Genomic DNA, 22627 nt, shown 5'->3' on the forward strand with positions numbered 1-22627 from the left:
ATTGATTTGTAATTTTCTTATTATAAAATATTTTTGATTTATGCCAATTACTTCTGGTAAGCATTTTAAATTAATAAATAATTTAGTTAATTAATAATATGGATATTAGGTAAAGGTGATAATAACCAAATGTAAACTATTATTGTATCAAATATTAATGAACACTCGATAAAAATCAAAGTTCAATCATAGATCATAGTATAATAACATCTGTCATGAGTATATATTTTAATAAGTTCAATAACGACACTTTTGTTTTAAGAGTTCAAAATTGTAAATTAGTAGTATAATTAATAAAGATCCCATAGTCATATAAATCGCAACTATCTTGGATTACGCTATTTTATAATGAGCCATACAAATAATAAAAGAGTTTTTTTTTTTCTAGCAATTTAAAACTGTTTTTATTTATTAACTATATTAGGAACCAATTTCAGTATCTAAAAAAAAGAATTTGTTGTGTAATCGTATTGTCTTGTAATTATTTACGTACAGTATTTTGTTTTGAAGTCATGACGGCGTCATGGATATGCAATTTCACTACATACATGTCAACAATTGCATAGTTACCATTGTAGTGCTATTGAATATTTTAATAGTATTAAATATTATGTATTGTTAAAGCAGAAAATATATTTTATAGCTATGAAATCAGATAGTCTTTATCTACTGTAAAACAAGCAACAAATGTTTTTTATCACGCTTTTAATATTTTACCGAAAAAATTATTATGTTAGTGATACTCCTGTATTAATGAGGTTACAGTGGGAGGGATTCCATTTTGATTCTTTGTATGTATTTCTGACAGTAAAGACAACGTCTTGGCTTCTCATACCACCAACAATTTACATTTATAGCTAGTGGATTTGCCATTTCCTATCTCTAATAAATATGAACAATCAATAATAAGTTACCTTTGCAAAACAATGAGTTAAATCAAAGCCATTAGTACCACCGACAACAATAAACAACAAAAATCTATTTTATGGGATACAAAGACACACTTCGGAAATAATAGCAATTCGAATATATACGAATAGTCAACATGCAAGATTTCTTGCTCAAATAACCCAACTTTTAAACATATAACTCTAATAAAACCAAACTGCTTCATTCAAACAGTCATTATTATTAAAAATTTATATTTTCCACTTTCCTCAGCCATTAATGCTATACCCATTCAAACAAATACTTGAACTAATTCACCAACATAACCTTCAGATTTTTCTCTTGCCTAGTTACCTCTACTTTTGCAAAAATATTGAACAAAACCAAAAAAAGGAGTATTAAAACTACTATGAACCAATTAAATAGTTACCACGCCAAAATTATTGAAATGGTTCAATTAACTATGGATGCATCAGACACATCAAAAATATTAATAAATGAAAAAACTGCTTAACTAATAATAACTAATAAAGACACGTTCACTGTATTCCAAATAAAATCATTGAGAATTTTATGAATTTCGAAGGGTTCATTACCAGAAATCTCACTATTGTTCTACATAATCAAATAAAAATATGAAATAAAAATATAAAAATACCTCTCCCATTTTTTTTTTTTTTTTTGTTGTTTGCAGTATTGAATTTGTGCCAACTATCATCAGTATATATATAATGTGTAGAAATACTAACACACTACACCATAGAGCAATTGCAATTTAGTTAAATCACCCTTGATGTTACGAATAGTTCAATGCACAAGCTGTAAGTTATATAGTTACACCCAAGAGTACTGTAATCATCAACTTAAATGTGTAAAATGTTGTGAAAATCACATTTGGAGGGAATGTGTAAAAAATAAGGACTCTTTTGTGAATTGTACATTTATAGTAATCAACCAACTCTAGTAAGCTATAAAGTGTGCTAAATCCATAAAGATATTTAGTAATTCCACCAAAGATTTTCATCCAAACCAATTATTGTTCTTGGGAACAGAAATCAAAACCTGATCATTTCGTGACAAATTATAATCCTACAAGGAACAAAACATATTATCAACCCACATCATATTGTTAACTCAACAGTAATTAAAATCACTCATACGCCCACGTGCATCAAAGAACATCCAAAGGAAATCTTGGTTCAAATGCAGATACTCAAAATTCCCTAAATCATACTTATTTCTTTGAATAGCAGAGTTCTAACAAAATTCCAGCATTGCATCATGGAGTATTTTGAAAAATATATTAAGATACAGTTTAATCAATAGTGCCTTTGTCCGATGGCTACCTACAAATGACAATATTATGAATAATTCTATCAATGACGGAGAAATGATGATAACTGTCTAAAGTTACTAAAGCCATAATAAAATATGTTAGTTATAACAATTATTAACCACAATAGATTTTTTCATGAATGAATTGAATAATGCATTTTGAAGATCAGAATTCATTCTATCTTGCAGATCATTTAGGTTAGAGTTATCACTAATCTTTCATTACAGTTCATTACGAAAAGTCAATTACGTAAATTAAGGAATTAACGTTAATAAATTACTAGGCACCTAGTCTATAACGATATTTCTGATAAAATAAGATTGCATATGATATTGACAAGGTACTAAGTATTTTCAGACAATGTTAGTTTATAAATAGTATCTAGGTAATGGTGATACTTTGGCCTTTTTTTTAGCCATAATTAATATTTTTAAAAAAATATTGAATTAGAAAGCCTGAGTCGTTAAATGTATTTATCTAATCGGTACAAACAATAACAATTTTTCGGGTGCTGTAATATTCTGACAATCATGCAATAAGTAAAATATAGCTATCCAATGAATACAAACATTTAACTAGAAGCAGGACTGTAATCTAAGAGGCGAGAAAAACTTCTATTAAAACATAGTTCTGTTGAACATTTATGAACATCATTCTGTCCACAAAGCGACATTACATTGACACTGACCATACATATCCATATAGGTTCTCAAACAGAAGGTCTAACAGAGGTTTGTATTTTATATTTGTTCGTTTTATTTCCCGAGCGAGACGAGTAATACAGCTAACAGCGTACCTTAAAAATATAAGTAGAACAACTTTTAAATTCATGAAAGAGGAAAAGACCCATTGGTTCATTTCTCATGATGAATATTTTTTCTATCTTGAGATGGGTTAGGAATTATTTTAAAAGGTTTCTCGACCATTGTATTTTAAAACGTAGATATATAACTTTTTTGAGAAAATAGAGCTACAAGATACAACTACACTTAAAGTGTAGATATGATAGCTTTTTCATAGTAAAATGTATTAAAGAAATTTATGTTCAATATTTATAGTAGGTAGTTTCTTAAACAGTTTTAATTTTAAGAACTTTTTGTAGGTATTGTTTCATTGGGGATGTAAAATGGATCTTGGAGTATTGTTTTGAAAAATTTTAACAAATTATTTTATTACATTTAAATGATACATGCTAGTTTTACTCTATTATTGAATTCCATAATATACTTATTGCTCAAAGACTATAGATAGATTTAGTTTGTAATTTGTTGGTATTTATTTTATTACTAGTGTTCAGTCCTTAATGTTTAAGAGCTGGTTTTTGTTAAAATAAAAGTATAAAATAAAGGGTGCATAGGTTGAAGAAAATGTAATGTTGGTTATTTATTTATTCGTGTATAGCATGTTTCTGAAAACCACATAAATGGTCAATTGAGAGCATGCTAAATATCCAATGAATGCCATTAACATAAATAATTAATAACAAAAATATTGTATTTTTAATTAAGACGTAAAGGTAACTTTTTTGGTTTATCCATTGTTTTTTAACAAATCATTCCACTAAATACTTCACGGCGATATGGGTCAACCTGTTCGATTTTTCTTTTAGACTTCAAAAGTTCAAACCTAATATTTTACAAGTGATTTTGAAATATTATGGCTATTATATTGCGGTCTACGGACAGTTTAATACGGTGATATGCGGGTTCCTGAAAATGTTTGTTAAAAAGATAATTAATTTCTGAGTATATCTACTTATTCCTGTTCATTGAATCTAATATCCATAAAGCCCCTTCATTCCTCCTACACTATTTTAGTACCTAGCTTACGATGCATTGCAATTATATAAGAACTAAAAGAAGATAATAATTTGTTTATACTTATATTATATAAATATATGTATATATTTTTTATCTTTATGTCATATATTATAAATTAAGACCAGTAGGCCTGAAATAACTTTTTGCTTGTCTATTATTACACCAACCGAGAGCACATTTACTATCATAATAATATTATAATATTATATTATATATTATATTAATGAGTATAAGATTGACAATTCTAAATATGGTTAAAATCTTAAAATCATTTTCTTATTATCATATAATATACTTTCAGACCCAGATATAAACAAATACAGATAGGGAATTTTCGTATAAAGCTTTTTCCTTAGAATTTTATCGAGATTAATTTTATGCCAAAATAATATTGTTATTGGTTTCTAATTTTTATCGTAAGTAATATCATTGATAACAACAAATATGTATATTTTGGTGTTGACTAAATTGTTCTAGAGTTAAAATGAATTACAATAGATGATAAAAAACATGAATAAAGTATATCCCCTGGGAAGGACATATAGGAACCTGAAGTGGTCAATACAATAAAAATATGTGACAATATTATTATGTATTGAACTGATAATATTAGTGTTGAATAAATATAAAATAAATTAAAACTATATTTTTTTGAAACACATTTGAGTAAATATAAAAATCAAAAAATCTAATTTTTATAAAAATATTTAAGGTAATTATCTAATAATCAGAACAGTATTAATACTTCGTTCGTATAATTATTACTAACAACAATCACAGTGATCGAGTAGTATTAAACATAATATTATAATGAATTAAATAAATATTATTAAAATTTTTTTTTTTAATTTATAAAGTATACGTCATTATACCTACATCGTAATAACGACTAATTATGTAGATAAATAAAATACAATTGAAATAAAATAAAAACAAGTAAATTAAGTATAATAGTTAAATAAAGTACAGCTCAGTTGTTAGGGTATAATATATCCTAATATACAGGAATAACATATTAACATGTATGTATTATTATGTAGCAGGGTTGGCGATATTTCAAATTTTGATACCGGTATAAGCAGTATTTGTTTATCACTGATGTCTACGGTATTATTGGTTATACGGTGTTTTCGGTAACAACGGTAATACGCGAATCCCGGTATACCGGTATTTTATATTATCTAAAATACCGGATAACGTTTTTTTTATTTTACTTGGCGTACCGAAAATACATATCATATCATATAAGCTAAGTTTGTAAAATAATGTAATTGTTAGGCTATAATTATAAATAAATGCTAATAAAACAAAAATTTTAAAAAAGTTTGTAAATTAAATGCTGTTTTATATTAATTTAATCTCTAAAATAATATCAAGTAGATTTTTCATTCGTTCACTCAATTTTAAACAAACAATATCATCTAAATTATACTTACGATAGTCAAAGTTAAAAATATAACATTTTCTTAAATCATTTGTTTATAAAATATTTTTTTATTGAATAACGAAAATAGTTTAGTTTAATTTGTTTGATGTAAAAACCGCTAACAAAAGTAAACAACTCCACGTATAATTAAACGTTTAATTAATCATCATTATTCAATTATGATTGGCGTAAAGCATTTAAGGATTATATAACAATCTTTGTTTATTTTGTATTATTAGTTTAGCTTCATACTTGGTAATATAATATTAAATATATCTATTAGTTAGGTACCTAAATTACAAAAATTAATTGTTGAACTAAATAATACTATTATTACTGTGAGTACCTATGTGGCTATATATATATATTATCACCATTTGCTATGTAAGATTTTAAATGTCTATAGAAATATAACAAACTAATTACGTTTATGAAATATACGATTTATTACGGTGGTTTGGCATCATTTTATTTACTGGTAACGTAGTTTATGTAAGGATGAAATCATTTAGTGGACCATAATTTAATGCGATTTATTTGTTCAACAGTAATCCGGATCAATGTTATAATTAATTAATATGCGTCATTTACTTAATTTGGCGATCTATCATTAAAAATTTAGTACAGCTAAAATTGAATTGCACTAGTATGGACGAAGTTTTTTATGCATTATAATATAGTTTGTAAAATACAATGTTTAAATTAATTAAATTATGATTAAATTGCCTACCTAGTTTAATTGTTTTTAAATTTTAACATTGACAATATTGTTTATAAACTAGTTACATTAGGTATACATTTTTACCGCCATTATAAATATTAGATATATTTTAATTTCAGTTTTGTCAGTTCAAAATTTGTTTATCCAGATAGCTCCGATAAAATCGAATGAATTTATGCCGTTTTTGACATTTGATTAATAATTATAAAGACATAATATAATTATATGATATAATATGATTATAATATAATGACCATTCATATAAAGATGATTACATTTAAATATCAAATAAATATCATGTTTTACAGAATCCACTTTACATAAATTACCGATTTTTTTGATTGGCACTTACTGCTTATTATGTGCAAATAAAAATGTAATATTCCATATAACGTAATACAATTATAAATATGTACTTAATGTGCAAAATACATAATATTTGGGTTATACGATGGTCTTGGCTCTTGGTTACCAAACTGTGACGGGGCCTGCGATGGTTGTAGCAACGTACATCAATAAAATGTACAAAGCACTATAGTGACGCTTCCAACCACCAGTACGCGGGACCCAAACAGCGAGACCCCCGATCGACTCTTCCGCCATTCCTGATGACTACCAAAGGCGGGACGGTGAAACCTTTCTTTGATGGTATTTAAAATATAGTCAAACGTAGATATTATAAAATCATCTTGGATTCTAAATTTTAAATATTTCAATGAAATTATCAAAAAAGTTTTTTTTTTTTTTAACATATATTCCATACGCATATTCCATAGTAGATGGTTAGAAATGATTATTCGTTACATACGGACAGTATCAATAATGAATGAACTATCAACTAAGGTTTACGAATATATGTTAATAGAGATAATGGTCATAATTTGTGTATAATAAAAGGTGCGTAATGTCATCGGTTAATTTATCACTTTTCAATTGGGCCCAATTGGCTGATTATTCATTAGAAATAGACAGAATAAACCAACTGTTTAAAAAGTGGTTTTGCTGTAAGTTTAGGACTATAAACTTTAAGATAAAACAATAAACAATTTGTTTTTATTTATATTTTTTCCACATAATTGAAGTATTTCACAAATGTTTCATAAAATACTTCAAGAAAATAAATGTCATGACAATTCAAAACCGTAATTATATCCACACGCAAGTAATCATAACATTAGGGTGGGTAATTATTTAAAACCGTGTTCACATTTTGAAATTCGTCCCTATTATCACGCTGTTGCAAAAGTGTATGCACTCTATCTTTTCCACGATTTAATAACGTGGCTCACCAATAAAAAAAAAACTCCATTCATCATCATCTGAAGAGCTATTACATTTCATCATTTTTTTATACAATACTATAAACACTTACTTTATACAACCACTCGTAAAATTTTGAAAAATGATTTCAGCAGAAAATACAATACGCATACGGTCTCTGGTCGTTATACAAATAATGTCATAATTAGAGCTAGGATTTTAATGCCACTAAAAAAAATGCAAAAATAACCTAAACACTCTAAAAAATGAACTTAAAAAATGACCAAAAAATGTACTTAGATGAGTGAAAAAAATTTAATTTGAATATAAATATTATTATTATTTATTAATTTTGTATAATACACAAAAAGGAAAAAAAAATTTAAGAAGTAAATTAAACAAATATATTCAAATTTGAGTTTTCTTGTTCTATGATAAACTGTCGAGTCACAGTTCCTGTTTACGTATAATAATTCAATATATTAAATACACTGTTGTACAACTGGTAAATCGTTTTCTTGTTGAGCTCCAGACGACTCTCAAAATAAACCTACACAGAGATCGGACCACGGCCATTTTTCATCAACATATTTTGCCACGGTTAAGATTTCGACAGAAATATAACAAATGCTCATGCAATTTACAATTTATTACTCCGTTGGCTTTATCTAATTGCAATTATTAGTGACGTGGTTTACAGTGTTGGGACTTATCTAGAAAACTTTTTTTTTTATCTTTTGTCTTATATAGATAAATAAATATAAGTTACCAAAGTATTTATTTTAGCTAAAAATTTCACTTATCTAGATGAATAATTCACAAGATACATTTTTATGTGAAAATCAGATGAATCTGTTCGAAAATGTTTCAATTTTATTCTCATTGTCTCAGGCCAACTCGGGCAACTTGTATGTAAAATTACATCTCGGGCTAAAAATATATGACTTTATTCTGAAAACCCCATAAATTATTCCTATTTAGCAATAATTACTTATTAGTTATCAATAATCAATATTCTGTATTCGGTTGTAAATAATTATAAAATATACAAATTTATTTATATAAGTATCCTATGTTGTTCGTCACGACCGGTGTTAATTCCTAGAATCTTATAAATATTTTTAAGTTTTAATAATTAAAATAGGAATAATAGAAACAGGCAATAAGTAATCGCCGCCGTTCGACATTAACATGCACATAACGTTTAAAAATAATAAACTTTCGTACACACAATACTCGTAATTAGTCGTAAATATCGATGCGAGTAAACATATTATTATACAGACATGTACTTACATGACACTATATATATTATATATATTTTAATTAGTCATTTTAATTTCTATATTTCTATATATATATAAAACTTTAATTTTTTTTTTTTATCGTATATCTTGTTTTAATGAATTTGATTTGTTTATCTTTTATCTGTATCTTAGATACAACTTAGTGTTCATAACACTGGTGGTCTATGTAAATGTGATGCAATGGGCGGAATACAGCAACCCCCCCCCCCTCAAAAAAAAAAATCACATTCGTTTATACGTCATGTATATATATTATATTATTGTTTTGTCACAAATAAAATGCAACGATGAATGATGATGTTTTTTCCGTTCCAATTTAATTATTATGTCGTAAATGATAATGTTTGTGACAGTTGCCAATCGAATTTTCACTGCATTAGAGTATTTCATAGGCATACTAATACTAGTACGTCGGATTGTCAGCCGTTGCCTTTGATAGATAACTATACGATAGCGATAATGGGTATGACTGTCGGTTGAATGTAACATGGAATAAGTCTTGTTCGGACAGTTCAGCCCATTCTATTTTTCAGTTGTGTTTATTCAGTACGACGTGTTTATTCGAATTCGATAATTAGTTTAAAATCTGAGTTCAATTTCAATCGTACGCATTATTATCAATATGATATCACTGGTAATTATTTGTGACTGGTGTTTAGTAAGTAGAGTGGGACAAATTTTAAACGTCCGTCCTCCAAAAAAAAAAAAAAAATCATGAGTGTGCTCTTGAGAGCTTCGCGTAGGTAAGATTGAAATCATTTAGTTAACTGTAATTAAATGACATAAACGCGACTAGGTCGACTCTACCACCATGCCCGATGACGGCCAAAGGCGAGTAGAGGGACCTGTCACAGAAGAGTACGGTCGCCGGCAAAGGCCGGTAATTCATATTTGTGCTGTTGTATTGATAACTACTCAAACTACCAAGTCCGACGACACAAAACCACACGGTACAACGGCTGTTTTATTGTAATTTTTTTAACACCAACTTTCTGGGTTTTGTGATACATGGCCATCGCCACAGTTCCGGTATACACACATATGACCAGTGGCCATTTATTATAATGTATACACACCGATCAGGTAAATCGTTTTTGGGTTGTACATCGAACACCTCTCATCCACCCGAACCGACACCAAACGACCGGACCTTGGCCAAACACCTTCAACTTCCGTTTTCGGGTCCAACTGGCATCAGACGGGAAATCAAACCCCTGTCTTCCGCATGATGGGAGTGATACTTACCACTATACTACCGTGGACGATGTAAGTATACTAATTTTAAACCTTATGATATCAAATTTTAATGTTTTGAAATAATATTATAGGTGTATTACGTGGATCAATATTCAATAACCTTAATTGTATATTCAACTTTACCATCCATAATTCACGGTATCATACAATTTTAAATTAAAATTTATTTTTTTTATTAATTTTGGAACGAAATTCACTTTTGATATTGTTGATACGTCATCGTCGTTGCATATTAAACAGTTTGAAATACGTAAGATCCAATGGTGATTCGCAAAAGTAACTGTCAATTATATAATTACATTCTAAGAATTTTTTCAAATTCTAGTAAACATTGCTACATAAAATACTGTAATTAAAAAAAATACATTAATTAAATTCCGAGTATTATATATTATAACTTATTATAAAATAGTCACACTGCACACGATTGCATATTAATATTCCGTCTCTCATTGTACATGTTTTGATTTATAATTTTAAATCAAGTTGTATTGAAGTGTTTAATTTAAAAATTATGTGACCATATTTTATTTAAAATTAGTTGTGTCAAGTGCACACTTTTCATGAAACAAAAAAATATTTATTAGTCAAAAATTATTTTTTCTCTTAAGCATTTTTTTACAACATCGTTAATTTACAAAGATAATATTTAGTAATTTTGATAAATATTGAATACCGAATAAAACAAAAATTGAATTTAAACAAAAAGAATAGTATTTGTAAAAAGCAACCAAAAACCGAGCACTTGCTCTACTGTACAGATAAATATTGTATGTACCAAATATGTTCCGAGCGAATCTCTTCATTCACTAGGTCACTGTAATATAGTGCAATATAAGTGTTAAATTTAATTTTGATTAAAATACGGTTGTAAGTGGATAAAAAGTGGTCTGCATATCTATTATATTTCTATGAATAAGTATTTTACAATTAATTTGTACTAATATGAGTACGGAACGGATTTCTAGGTATTTACTTATATTTATTGAATTTTTGCAGCTCAACGGAAGTGAACAATGTAGACGACTTATCCATTACAGAATTCGTAGAAAAAAATGTATTTTGCATATTAATTACTATTAGAGAATTTTCAGCCTATATTCCTTATTCAAGAATATATTGTATTATTTATTCATAAAACATCATATTATTTGTCAATTTCTGAAGCTTAAATTATTTTATTAAAGAAAAAAAGATGTTTTTTATTAAAAAATGAAAGAAATTGTTCAATAACTTATTTGTAATTAAATACTAGAAATTGATTAAGTTGTTCAATTGTTTCAAGTGCGACTGAATTTAAATAATTTACCAAAGTAAAACTCAGAGATAATTATTATAAATTAATGATTGGTAAATGTTAATATTATAATTTTTTTCTTAAACAGATTTTTAAATTATTTAAAGAAAAAAAACACGTTTTAGCAGTTTATGGATTATTTGAAGTTATTTTTAGAGCACATTAGAATCATATTTTAAGATTTTTCAAAACTTAAGAATCCGCTTACTAATTTTGAGCAATTAATTTTTATAATAGTTCAAGAATCGGTTGAACTAATTTTAGTAAAAAACATCGAATATTATATTATAATTTTACATGATATGTAATGTAATAAACTTTGAAATCAATAGGTATATAGAGTAGTGTGAATAGGTTCGTAATATAAATAACTTAAAACTAGTTGAGGTATTGTGAAAATTTAATTGTGTAAAGAAAATAATAATATTGGTACCTCAATTGTACATACAGTTTCAATAGATCTGTAAATTGAATTGCTCAATAGAGAAATTTAATCAAATATTTCTGGGGAAACGAACGCTGCCAAACTTACTTTCTAGTTAATCATAAATTAATTAAATGTCATCCATACATTATAATCGCAGTCATAATAGTTAATTTTGAAAATAAAATCAACTTAGTTTTTCGAAAAAAAATAAAACCCGTCAAATGGAGAACCGCTCTGCTGAACAGTATTAAAGGTGTCCTCGACATCGAGTAGGTCACTGCAGTGGATATGTTATGTTCATAAATCATTGTATACGATGAAAAACGATTCTGAGTGGAGATCGCCTAAATGTTTGTAACCATAGTTACCAAATAGTTTTATTATTTTAATAACAATATTACAATTTTAAAATGTGATCGTATTTTTTTTTAATGTTTTATCCCGATGAATTAAAAAAGTTCTGAAAAAGGTCTACTTTTGACCCCATCAACGTACAAGTTAGATTCAATTTTCTACCAAAAACCTTCCTCGGTGTTAAGAATAGAAGCATTTTATCAATTAGGAAAATTATCAGAAGAAATTTCATAATTGTAGGAACAATACATTCATCACACCGCTCAGAATCTAAAATATAATCGCGTTCTCATCACAATGATTGTACGAATGAAATATATGAGTAAACATTTTTATATGTTGTGCTACAATTAAATAAATATAGTTGAATTAATTTTTCGTTAAATTTATTTATTCAAAACATTCCGTGCGTTTCTACGTATATTCACTGGAATTATAGTATTCAGCAGAAATGTGCCTCCGTGGACTACAAATAATGTTAATAGACTTCCATAAACTTATCATTCAAAAATATTCACTCTATGATGAGCCCATTCAAAGGTGCATTTGAGCAAACACAATGTTTTTTTTTTTTAATTTTATAGTTAAATAAAGCGTAGAACCCTAAGTTTTAAATTTATGGACATTCGATTATATATTATAAATATAATGCTTGATAAATAAACACAGCCAACCACTGAATCCCCTAATCGTATTTTCTGTCTACCAATTTATCTAAATTTAGTGAAAAATAAACACTATATACTATATATAGTGTATACATCTGGGAGCTTAAAAACAATCTACCAACTTGAAATAAATTAAAAATGCATTTAATTTTGAATATTCATCATGCTAAATACTTTTTAGTGATTTACATATAAATGTTAGTACGTCATGTATATACGTAGTATTGTGTATCAGAATGGAGTAGGCTAATACAAAAATATCCTTATAGACAGTTGACGATTTATGGTATTCTTTTGTACAAACTATAGAGCATTAAAACGTTATTTTTGGTAAAAATATTCAAAAACTGATTCAAATGATTATTGAAAACAATAAACAATACTAAATAATGACGATCAATAAACATAAATAAAATAAACATCCAAGCAATTAAAAATAAATATATTTAATTAAGCCATATTTTATAGAGCCTACCTTTTGGTATGCACTATACTTGTAATTTGCATTAGTTTTTTTTTAAAATTATTTTCTACAAACTTGAATAAATTATGTATTATAATTTGTTATATTATAACGTTACAAGTATCCATTATATAAACTACGTTTTATTGTTATAGCCTCCCTACCCCTCCCCCATACACTTAACCCTGATAATATAATATTATTATAGTATTATATTATGTTTTACATAATAATATAAGTGGGCGTAAGTATAAAACGTACTTGTTTGTGATTTTATGTGTCATTGACTAATGTAACTAGATTTAATGGCGACAAGCAGTTGTTAGTCGTTACACTCATGAAGATTAATTATGGACCCTCCACCACATTTTCGTTTAAATATTTCAGTATACCTAGATTAAAAAAAAACACTACCACACTACAATATTCTTGATTTTAAATGTATAAACTATAATATTTCTTTTCTTCCTTTACTGAACATAATTATACGAGTACATTGACATTTAAGTAAGTACTATAAATTGTATTTAAATATAAACAAATATTATTGGACTTATACAAAAAAAAAAACAAAAAAAACCCTGACCAATTTGTTGTTCACGGTTATTTGTGTTATTCACGTATGTTATGACTTATAAATCAATTAACATATGTTTATATTATATTGTACGAAAAATCTTATGAAACCAATGGGATTTTTTTTTTTAAATTCTTAAATGGCTATGAAAGTCTGTACCTGAAAATTGTATAAGCCAATCAAAATATGATTTTTCTGAATAAAAGTTTAAATAATTTTAGAGTATAAAACTTAAAGTTAGTGACCCATACAATATTACTCACGGTCCAGCATTGGCCAATCGGGTTTGACTCATGGGTTGAGCATCAATACGTTACAACGAATATTGATTCATAATAAATTCATAATCCCATTAGGTTTTAATGGAATCAATTAGTGTACATTTCGCCCAAATATTACGAACCACATTATATTTGAATATTTTTTTTCAATTGATAACTATATCAAGTACCACGATTATTGACTTATAATCACGACATAATGTATTCAATTTGTTTTAATGGCATTAAGTACACTTACTGATTGACGTACCCTATAAAATAATATTTCCTGTGATATGTGTGTCTTTCAAATTCATAGGGGTTCTAAATGCACTTAAAATATTATCAAATAATTATTTCCAAGACATAAGTGCAATTATAAGAAAAATTAAATTGGAAATTTCTTAAAATTTAAAATTCCAACTTCTATCAAAAGTCAACATAATATATTTTTATATTTGTTAAATGCTGTAAGAAAATACTTAAATGGAACATTAAAGTATCAAATGTTCAAATATTGGTACTCACATTAAAAAATGTTTCATACATAAGTCAAATAATATCTAAATGAAAGTGAACATTTCAAATGTCATAAATAACTTAAAAACATCAAAAAATTTTTTTTAATTGTATCATCTCTAGAGAATATCCATATAAATATTGCCTAATAATTTAAAGTCTGGATGACTCTACAAATATTTGTATTACAACAAAAATCATAATATAGTTTGATTAAGTTTTCCCGTTTTTCATCATTATTTTTTTGTATTCCCCATTTTTTATTATTAAGTAATATACAATTCACACTTTTGACACGAAGAGAAATTTAGATTAAATTTTCAGCTAGTTACTTCTCTCGAGGAATATGGAACTATTTTTTTCTAATGTAAAAAGTGTACAAATATAAACGAGCACTTTATAAAACCAATACGCTCATCACTGTAAAAATGTTACTATAATGTGCCTGCACAATATCACTTTTTAAATCTTTAATTAGAATACCCTTAAATATTCAAAATATTCCCCCCCCCCCCCAAAATAAAATAAAATAATATTCCCAATTTCATCATTTCAACCACACTCTATATTATCATTCAATTTTTGTCTATTTATATTTTTCAAATCAATGTTTAACCGCGTAAATATAAATTGAATGAATTAATTTTTAATACTATTATTGTTACAAAAAGTTTAAATGAAAAAAAGAACATAAATAAAAAAGTTTTATTAGTTCAATAAATCATCATAATTTATTAAACTCAAAGTAAAATACTACAAAACTCATCCTTGGACACAGTATACAACATACTGAAATTAATAATAAAGCATTTTTATCATTAAATAGATATTACACAAACTTTAACACAATATGACAAAAATAGAATTTCCCAGTAACAGTGTTCACTACGTTAGTAAAATATATGTGACCACAAATGTGGTGGAGTAGGAATACTTAATGAGTGTTTGGGTTAGCTATTATAAAAAAAAGATATGAAATCCCATGTTGTTCTCATTAATGGGGATCGCTATATCTGTATTCCATAATCATAGTTAGCAATTATCTACAGTGGCTTGTCTATCAATAAAAGGTAGTATAAATTCCTTGACTACATTATATATGCGGTATAAGCTTTAAATTATCTATTGAAAAATTATAGTAGGTGACCTAATTAAAAAAAAAAATTAATTAAGGATGTATAGAAACAAAATCACAAGCACAAGAAATTTAAAAAATATTCATCACAACACTGTAAAATAAATCACACTACGGTATCTATAATGCCACAATCAAAACTCTTTTGTTATAGAAAAGTGAATTTCAATTTATTTATAATTTAAATAAAAAATTCAACCAATGTTTCAATAATTTTCAGTATCGTATCAAATATTATTATTATTATGCATTGTATTAAAATAACTAATATTCTTCAAATCTCAAATTTTGTCTAAAATCATAAACGGACAACAGTTTCAGTTCACTAGTAATGGTAGATACTTAAAAATATACTTTAACGTATTAAAACAATAATCATGTACGCTTTAATACACTAAACTATTTTTAAAATAAACATACTATTTTTTTAACTCAAATAAACAAAAGCATACGTTCTTAAAATTATAACAGCCATTGAGTTGTATGTATTGCATGGTAGAAATCGGCTACAAGCACTGTGGCATTAGAATCAGTTTGAAATGGTATGTCATTGTACCGCCTACTGGTACATATAAGTAAAAAAACACATACAGTAAAGCCATAGTAGGTACTGGAATACCGAAAAACCTAGATAAGGTTGAATGTATATTTTAAAACAGATACACCGGTATTAGGACCAGCATACCGAAAACCGTGTACCACGTCAACCTGTATTATAATATAGAGTATCATTTCAGTATTGTATGATACACGTATGTACTTCAGTATTGCAGTATACCACTCAAGAGGTATTTGAGCGATAACCAGTATACAAAGTTTAAATTATTTAAAACTAAAAAAACTATTTCAAAGTAATTTAAACAGACATGATATTGGCTCACCGACTTCACAAATTTCGTTCAAAATGTGTGCCAAGATTTTGCGTATAATATGTTAGAATTTGCGAGTCGGTTCCTAGAAATTGTTAGCCATTACTTCCCACGCAAGCCAATTTCAGGTAACTCACGCATCTTACACAAATCTTTCGACAACGCAAACGAATTCCAATTTTTATTAAACCTTCCAGAAGCTATACCAAATAAAACAAAAAATAAAAGTAATCAACATTACAACATTAAAAACTCATGTCCAACTCTTGACGACTTAAAATGAACATTTTGGGACCTGTTAGCCCAATTAGGGTGGTTGGGCCGATTCTGGAACTTTAAAAGCTCACACTTCAGCTATATTCTTCTACTAAAAAAATAACAATACATTTATTGTTATAAATAACTATAATTTTTCCTGGTATTAATTTTTAATCTTAATTTGATAAAGATCTTAACAATGTACGTTTGATTGTACTTTTAATACTGAAATAGAATGCATTTCATTTACAAATACTACTATAAAATGTTCTCTTATCTATCACGTAACCACGTCATGTTATTTCTTATTACACATTCCCTTAAGCACATCGTAAATATTTTCTGTTGTCAACAAAACAAATTAAAATAAGCTAATAGTAAAAAAAAAAAACTTTTGTATATTATAAAAGTGAACTTTTCACATACAGATTAAGTTATCTTTTTCTTAATAAATAAATAACAAAATATAAATAAAACATATTTATAGCATTACAATAAAATTTTTATCGACTGATTAATGTATCCCGCACTCATATATAGTCAATGAGTAGATAAAAATATAAAATATTATCAGGCATTAATAATCTAAAACATAAATGATCGCGCAAACGAAGAAAACTATAACACACTCAGCGTAAACAGTAAAAAAAAATAAAACATTGAACAATTAACACTGATTGAGTGAAGTATCCTGTGACCCACATGGTAGTATAAGATGAGTAGATGACTAACCGCATAAGACTAAGTATTACAATATTATTTGTAGTCTGTCTGTTAATGGATGAAACAATATTTGGGACAAATAATTTCACGTATAGATTGACCAAATGGTCAGGCAGGAGTGGTCAACACTTGGCCTAAACTAATTTCATCAAAAATTCTTTCAGATAAGTATATTTCTCTATTTTTTCTTACCAACTTATATAAAAATATATTATTTATAAACTATGTCCCTAGGTAAGTATAAACATAAAAAATATGCACACTCGATGAAGAGTTAAAATACTATGGAAAACATACAAAAATAAAAGAACGAATTACTCTAAGTTGACTGTTTGTTATAATGAAATAAATTACTGCATCACTATTAGCTATATGTTTCCATAGATTATTATAAAACAATATAACTCATTTAAGTCCATTTCCCTAAAAGTTACACCAAGTATTATTTTACAGGGACGCGGTCCGTGCGTTCAAAGATTCACTGTCACATATTCACTTAGTACTTAATTTTTCCTCCACCAATTTTAAATATTCGGTAAGTGGATATCGGTAATTGAGAATTTTAGCCGAAAAGTTTTTAGTGGGTCTTATACTTTTATTGCGTCTTCTTAAAAGTCGTGCATCGCATTAAACAGATAGTTACAAACTCACAAATACCCCTCAGTAATCCAATGCAATAATAGTTGCAAGCAAACACACCAATAATGTTCATCTGTCCGCGCAAACATTTTAACCGGATGATTTAAACGTTTTTCGTCCTTCATACCCACAATAAAACAAACACCACTGACGACCGTGACTGTGGTTCGTAATATTATGTTATGTGGTTACAATGTAAACCTGTGCGGGTAGTAGATAGCGCGACGACGGTAGCCAGATATATCATAATAATTACGAGCATAAAGCGCATATGTATCGCAGATAACGAAACTATGAGAGTAAATACAATATTTAGGTTATTGTTTAAATGAGTAAATATCTACAATACGTACGATTAGACTATATTATACTATATCATGTGGGTACAATAAACTGTGCACATACAAAGGATATAATGTTTTTATTAGAATATCTTGTCGCTGATCAACTTGTGCGTATCGTTGGACATACCTATAAGAAACTAAACGTTAAATACGTCCTATGTCGAGCACAGACGGCTTGAAAAGTATAAAGTCATACATCAATTCGGTGGGATGTGTGTGACTGCAGAGGTCTTAATTATCTTCGAATTCTCAATATTTAAACGAAAAACAACAATAATATTGAAATAATGTGAGAGTACAGGTAAACTTGTTTTTTATTTTACTCGTTAGTAAACCTACCACGCATAGATTTGATTTGAACAATAGCAATACAAAATATGTACCTAATACACTTAATAAAACAATAATATTATAGTCACACAATAAGAGTGAGCTAAGGTTACCTACACCACCAGTGAACATTTATTTTGAAAGGCAATATTATTATATTATGTAGATGGTAATCAGTATATCGCTATTTTATTTCCGGCATCTTGAAGAGAAAAATTTGGATAATTTTTCTGTGTGGATACCGATATTGTTGGTCGATTAAACAAAAATGTATAGTATCAAACTTCATATTTTAAACGTTTAATAAGCATGTTATTTTGATTTCATTAAAATATTGTGCTTCAGCTGATTCTCAAGTTTGTTATGCCCAAATTGGTTGTAACAACACTATGTAGAGTATATTATTTTATCTTGGCTATTTGTTTTCATTTTCACTGTGGTAATCACAGTGTTTTTGATTGGTAATTTGTCACTAACACAAACATATTTACGGTAGTAAGAAAACTTGTACCAAACATACTAATAGTATAATTCCTATTTTAGAACTAATTTATAGTATTTAATGTACAACATATTATAGTGTACCATGAATAATATATATATAAAAAATAAAAATAAATATATATCAATGAAACACTATATTGATTGTGCTAAATTTTGTTATTTAATAATTTGAAAAAATGATTTCAGTCCATACAAAGAGGTTTAAAAAAATTAAATGTTTGAACATGGTAAATATTTTTGTTTGAAGAACAAATTATCATATAAATGTATGATAATGTGTACACTGTAAATATTTTTTCAAGAGTGACAAATTTCCAGTAAAACATTGTTTGGTTTTCCAGCAACGTGTGTACGGTAAAACAAATGTTTTTGATCCGATGAATACCTAGAATACCTAGCTTAATAATTCTTATTTTTATTTATTAAAATAATTAAATACTCTAAGTACTACTACTGGGAAGAGATATTCATATTATAACTTATTATTTTATCAAGTGTGTTTTAAGTAGGACACATAACATAATTGATTTAATGAACAAAAAATTGAAACGTATTATTTATGTATGCGAATAATGTAAAGATTGCACGTTTATCGGACACACAGGCCTTGTGGTCGTGGTCGTGGTCTATAGATAAGATAGGTCAGTTGACCCATAGTTTTTTTCAATATTTTGTGGTTCTTATGTTTACACATCTACATAGACTATTTATGTTTAAAAAAATGTGTCCAATAATAATCATGTCACTGGCCTCCACATTTGTTACAATGCAGTACCTATCTCTATTCTCTTTTGAAATATGGTTATAAATATTAAAAACAACTTTCATAAACAGCAATAATATTGTCTTTTGTAGTGTTTTTCAACATAGGTGTAATATTTATTTTCAGGGGCCGACAATAAAAAAGCTATTTTCGTGTACTAAGGTAGTGTTATTGGGGTGTTGGGTAAAATAACTAAACCTATTGACACACTTTATATGTATAATAATATATTCTTTCAACGAGCTATACTCAGTATGTTTATTATGATCTACATTGTACGGATATGTTGATAGTAATATATATTGTGGAGGTTACAATGTTCATTTTCCATAGTATATTAACTTACTCAAATAATTTTTATTCGAATAACATTTTCGAATTAAATTCTACTTATAATTATTAACGCTTTAATAGTTGTATATGCTAATTTTAAAAAAAAAGTGTGCATGTAGTTTTCACAAAATCAAATAAATAATTTTAAAAAAAATTGAGTTGTAACAACAAAATATTATTCAACCGGTTTTTGTGGAAATTTGTAGGATTTAAATTTTTTTGGTAGTTTTGATGAAGTGATAAATTCATTAAGATTTAAGCTCATCTTAGGGTTGTGTTGCACAGTTAATCGGTGCCAATCAGAGTGTCCTCACTTGGCTGATATCAGATCAACAGTGCCGTTAAGTCCCGCGGATACGTCCCTTGCAAGCTATACAGAAGACGACCTCGTGTAATAATATTCATGAAAATACCTAATATCATTTGTAACCAGATAAATCGTCGATGCGGGTGGGTAAGAGTTGGCTTTTAGCTTTTACCTGAGCGTATCTGTCCACGACTCCTTCGCCCATGTTCAGGTCCGTGCCAGCGGTGCAGTTGCCGCCCAATTGCTGCTGCGACTCAACAATGCGGAGCAGTGAGTTGGCCTTGTGTCGGTGGTGCTGTTGCTGCTGTCCGACATTGTCCGTCACCAGCGACGGGTGCAGTGGCCCGGACGTACCGCCACCAGGATCGTGTAAGCGTCCGTTCAAGGTGGCCGTGGCCACAGTCACGGTGGCCACCATGGCCACCGTGGCCGAGGCCGATGTGCCGTTGGCCACCGGCAGTTGCTGCATGTCGTAATGCTGTTGTTGCGCCCACCTGGCCATCCTGGACCGGCCGTGCCGGACGGTGACGGCCATGGCGCTGAGCACCCACATGGACACCACAGTTGCCACTAACATGACTGCGGCTGTTGCGGTGACGGCAATGGCGGCAGCGGCGGCCACACCGGAGCGGTCGCGGTGGTCGCTGGTGCGTTCCATCGGTGGGCCCGCCGGCCGCAGCAGGCCATCGTCGGACGCACGGACGCACGGACGCGTCCAAACTGGCGGCCAATGCGTGGGACGATACGGCAGTGGTGTGTGCGGCTCACGTATGTTGCTTTCGCCCGGTATGCGACCACGGGTGGTAAATACCGATTACCACGCCGGAACGCCGCCGGGGCGCCCGGGACACGGAGCGAACGGAAACGATCGTATGTGTTCCACGCGTGTGAAAACTCGTCGCAGTGTCCGCCGATCGCTTTGCATAAGCGTACCACCCAGGGCGACGTTGGTGACGTGCGAACCCGGTTGGCGCCGTCGAGCGACTAACGGACCGCCTCAACGTTGACGCGGGTGGGCGCAAGGGCGACGAGGGCGCCACGCGTTGCGACCGTACACCGCGCTCAATCACCGCCGTCGCACGCTCGCTTCCTCGCTGCAGTTAGAAGAATATAAGACGTGTTACCGGCCTGCCGCTTATTCGGTGGGTGTTTCAGGCCGCAGGTGTAGTTGGTTTTGAACAGCGACGCCCTCCGTCAAACAATCAAACGTTTTTGGAATTTACAAAATGTTTAGTAGGTACAGATAGTTTTTGAAAACACCCGAGATGGTTAGTGCAAACTATTTGCACAAAGTCAGCAACACAATTTCCAGACTTAATATCCCTCAATATTACCCAAAATTCATGTACCTACACAATAATAATATTGTAGTATAATGTGTGTAATGAGGATAGGGCTTTGTGTCCCCCCCCCCCCATCAACCTCACATCAGTGATTTATGATAGGTGATCGGTAATAATAAAATTACATTAATATTTAAAAATATCATGCCGATGTAACTTTAATATTTTTAAATTTGCAATAAAACAACTTATGATGAACCCTGTGTGAAAATAAGTTTTATAGTCATATTTTATAGAAAAAAACGAAAAAAAAATTGAAAATAATAAAGTAAGTAGTAGTATAGAATTATAGCTCAACGAATAAATATTTATAAACATTAATTACCTACACCTATGAATTTAGGAGAAAAAGTTAAATTTGAGCCGTTTAAAGATGAAAACCTAATGTCGAAACAATCTGAACTTAAAACGCTCATAAACAAATATTTTGATAATTTTTAAAATAGATAAATGTTTAATACAAACAACTTATGGCACGATTCTTGTACCAATTCAATTT

At 29.0% G+C, this 22627-nt stretch overlaps 1 protein-coding gene across 1 annotated transcript in view; it reads right to left on the minus strand.

Annotated features, from left to right (window-relative positions):
* LOC111037959 (probable G-protein coupled receptor CG31760) overlaps nt 1-21755 on the minus strand; it is a 110098-nt gene extending 88343 nt beyond the window's left edge. The window contains exon 1 of the mRNA XM_022320837.1: nt 20958-21755. Within this exon, the coding sequence (XP_022176529.1) occupies nt 20958-21443 (486 nt within the window). The 5' untranslated portion in view covers nt 21444-21755. The remainder of the gene's footprint in view (nt 1-20957) is intronic.
* Nucleotides 21756-22627: the final 872 nt, after the last annotated feature.

This window comes from Myzus persicae, unplaced genomic scaffold (genome assembly GCF_001856785.1).
Source record: "Myzus persicae strain clone G006 unplaced genomic scaffold, MPER_G0061.0, whole genome shotgun sequence".
Lineage (NCBI taxonomy): Eukaryota > Metazoa > Arthropoda > Insecta > Hemiptera > Aphididae > Myzus > Myzus persicae.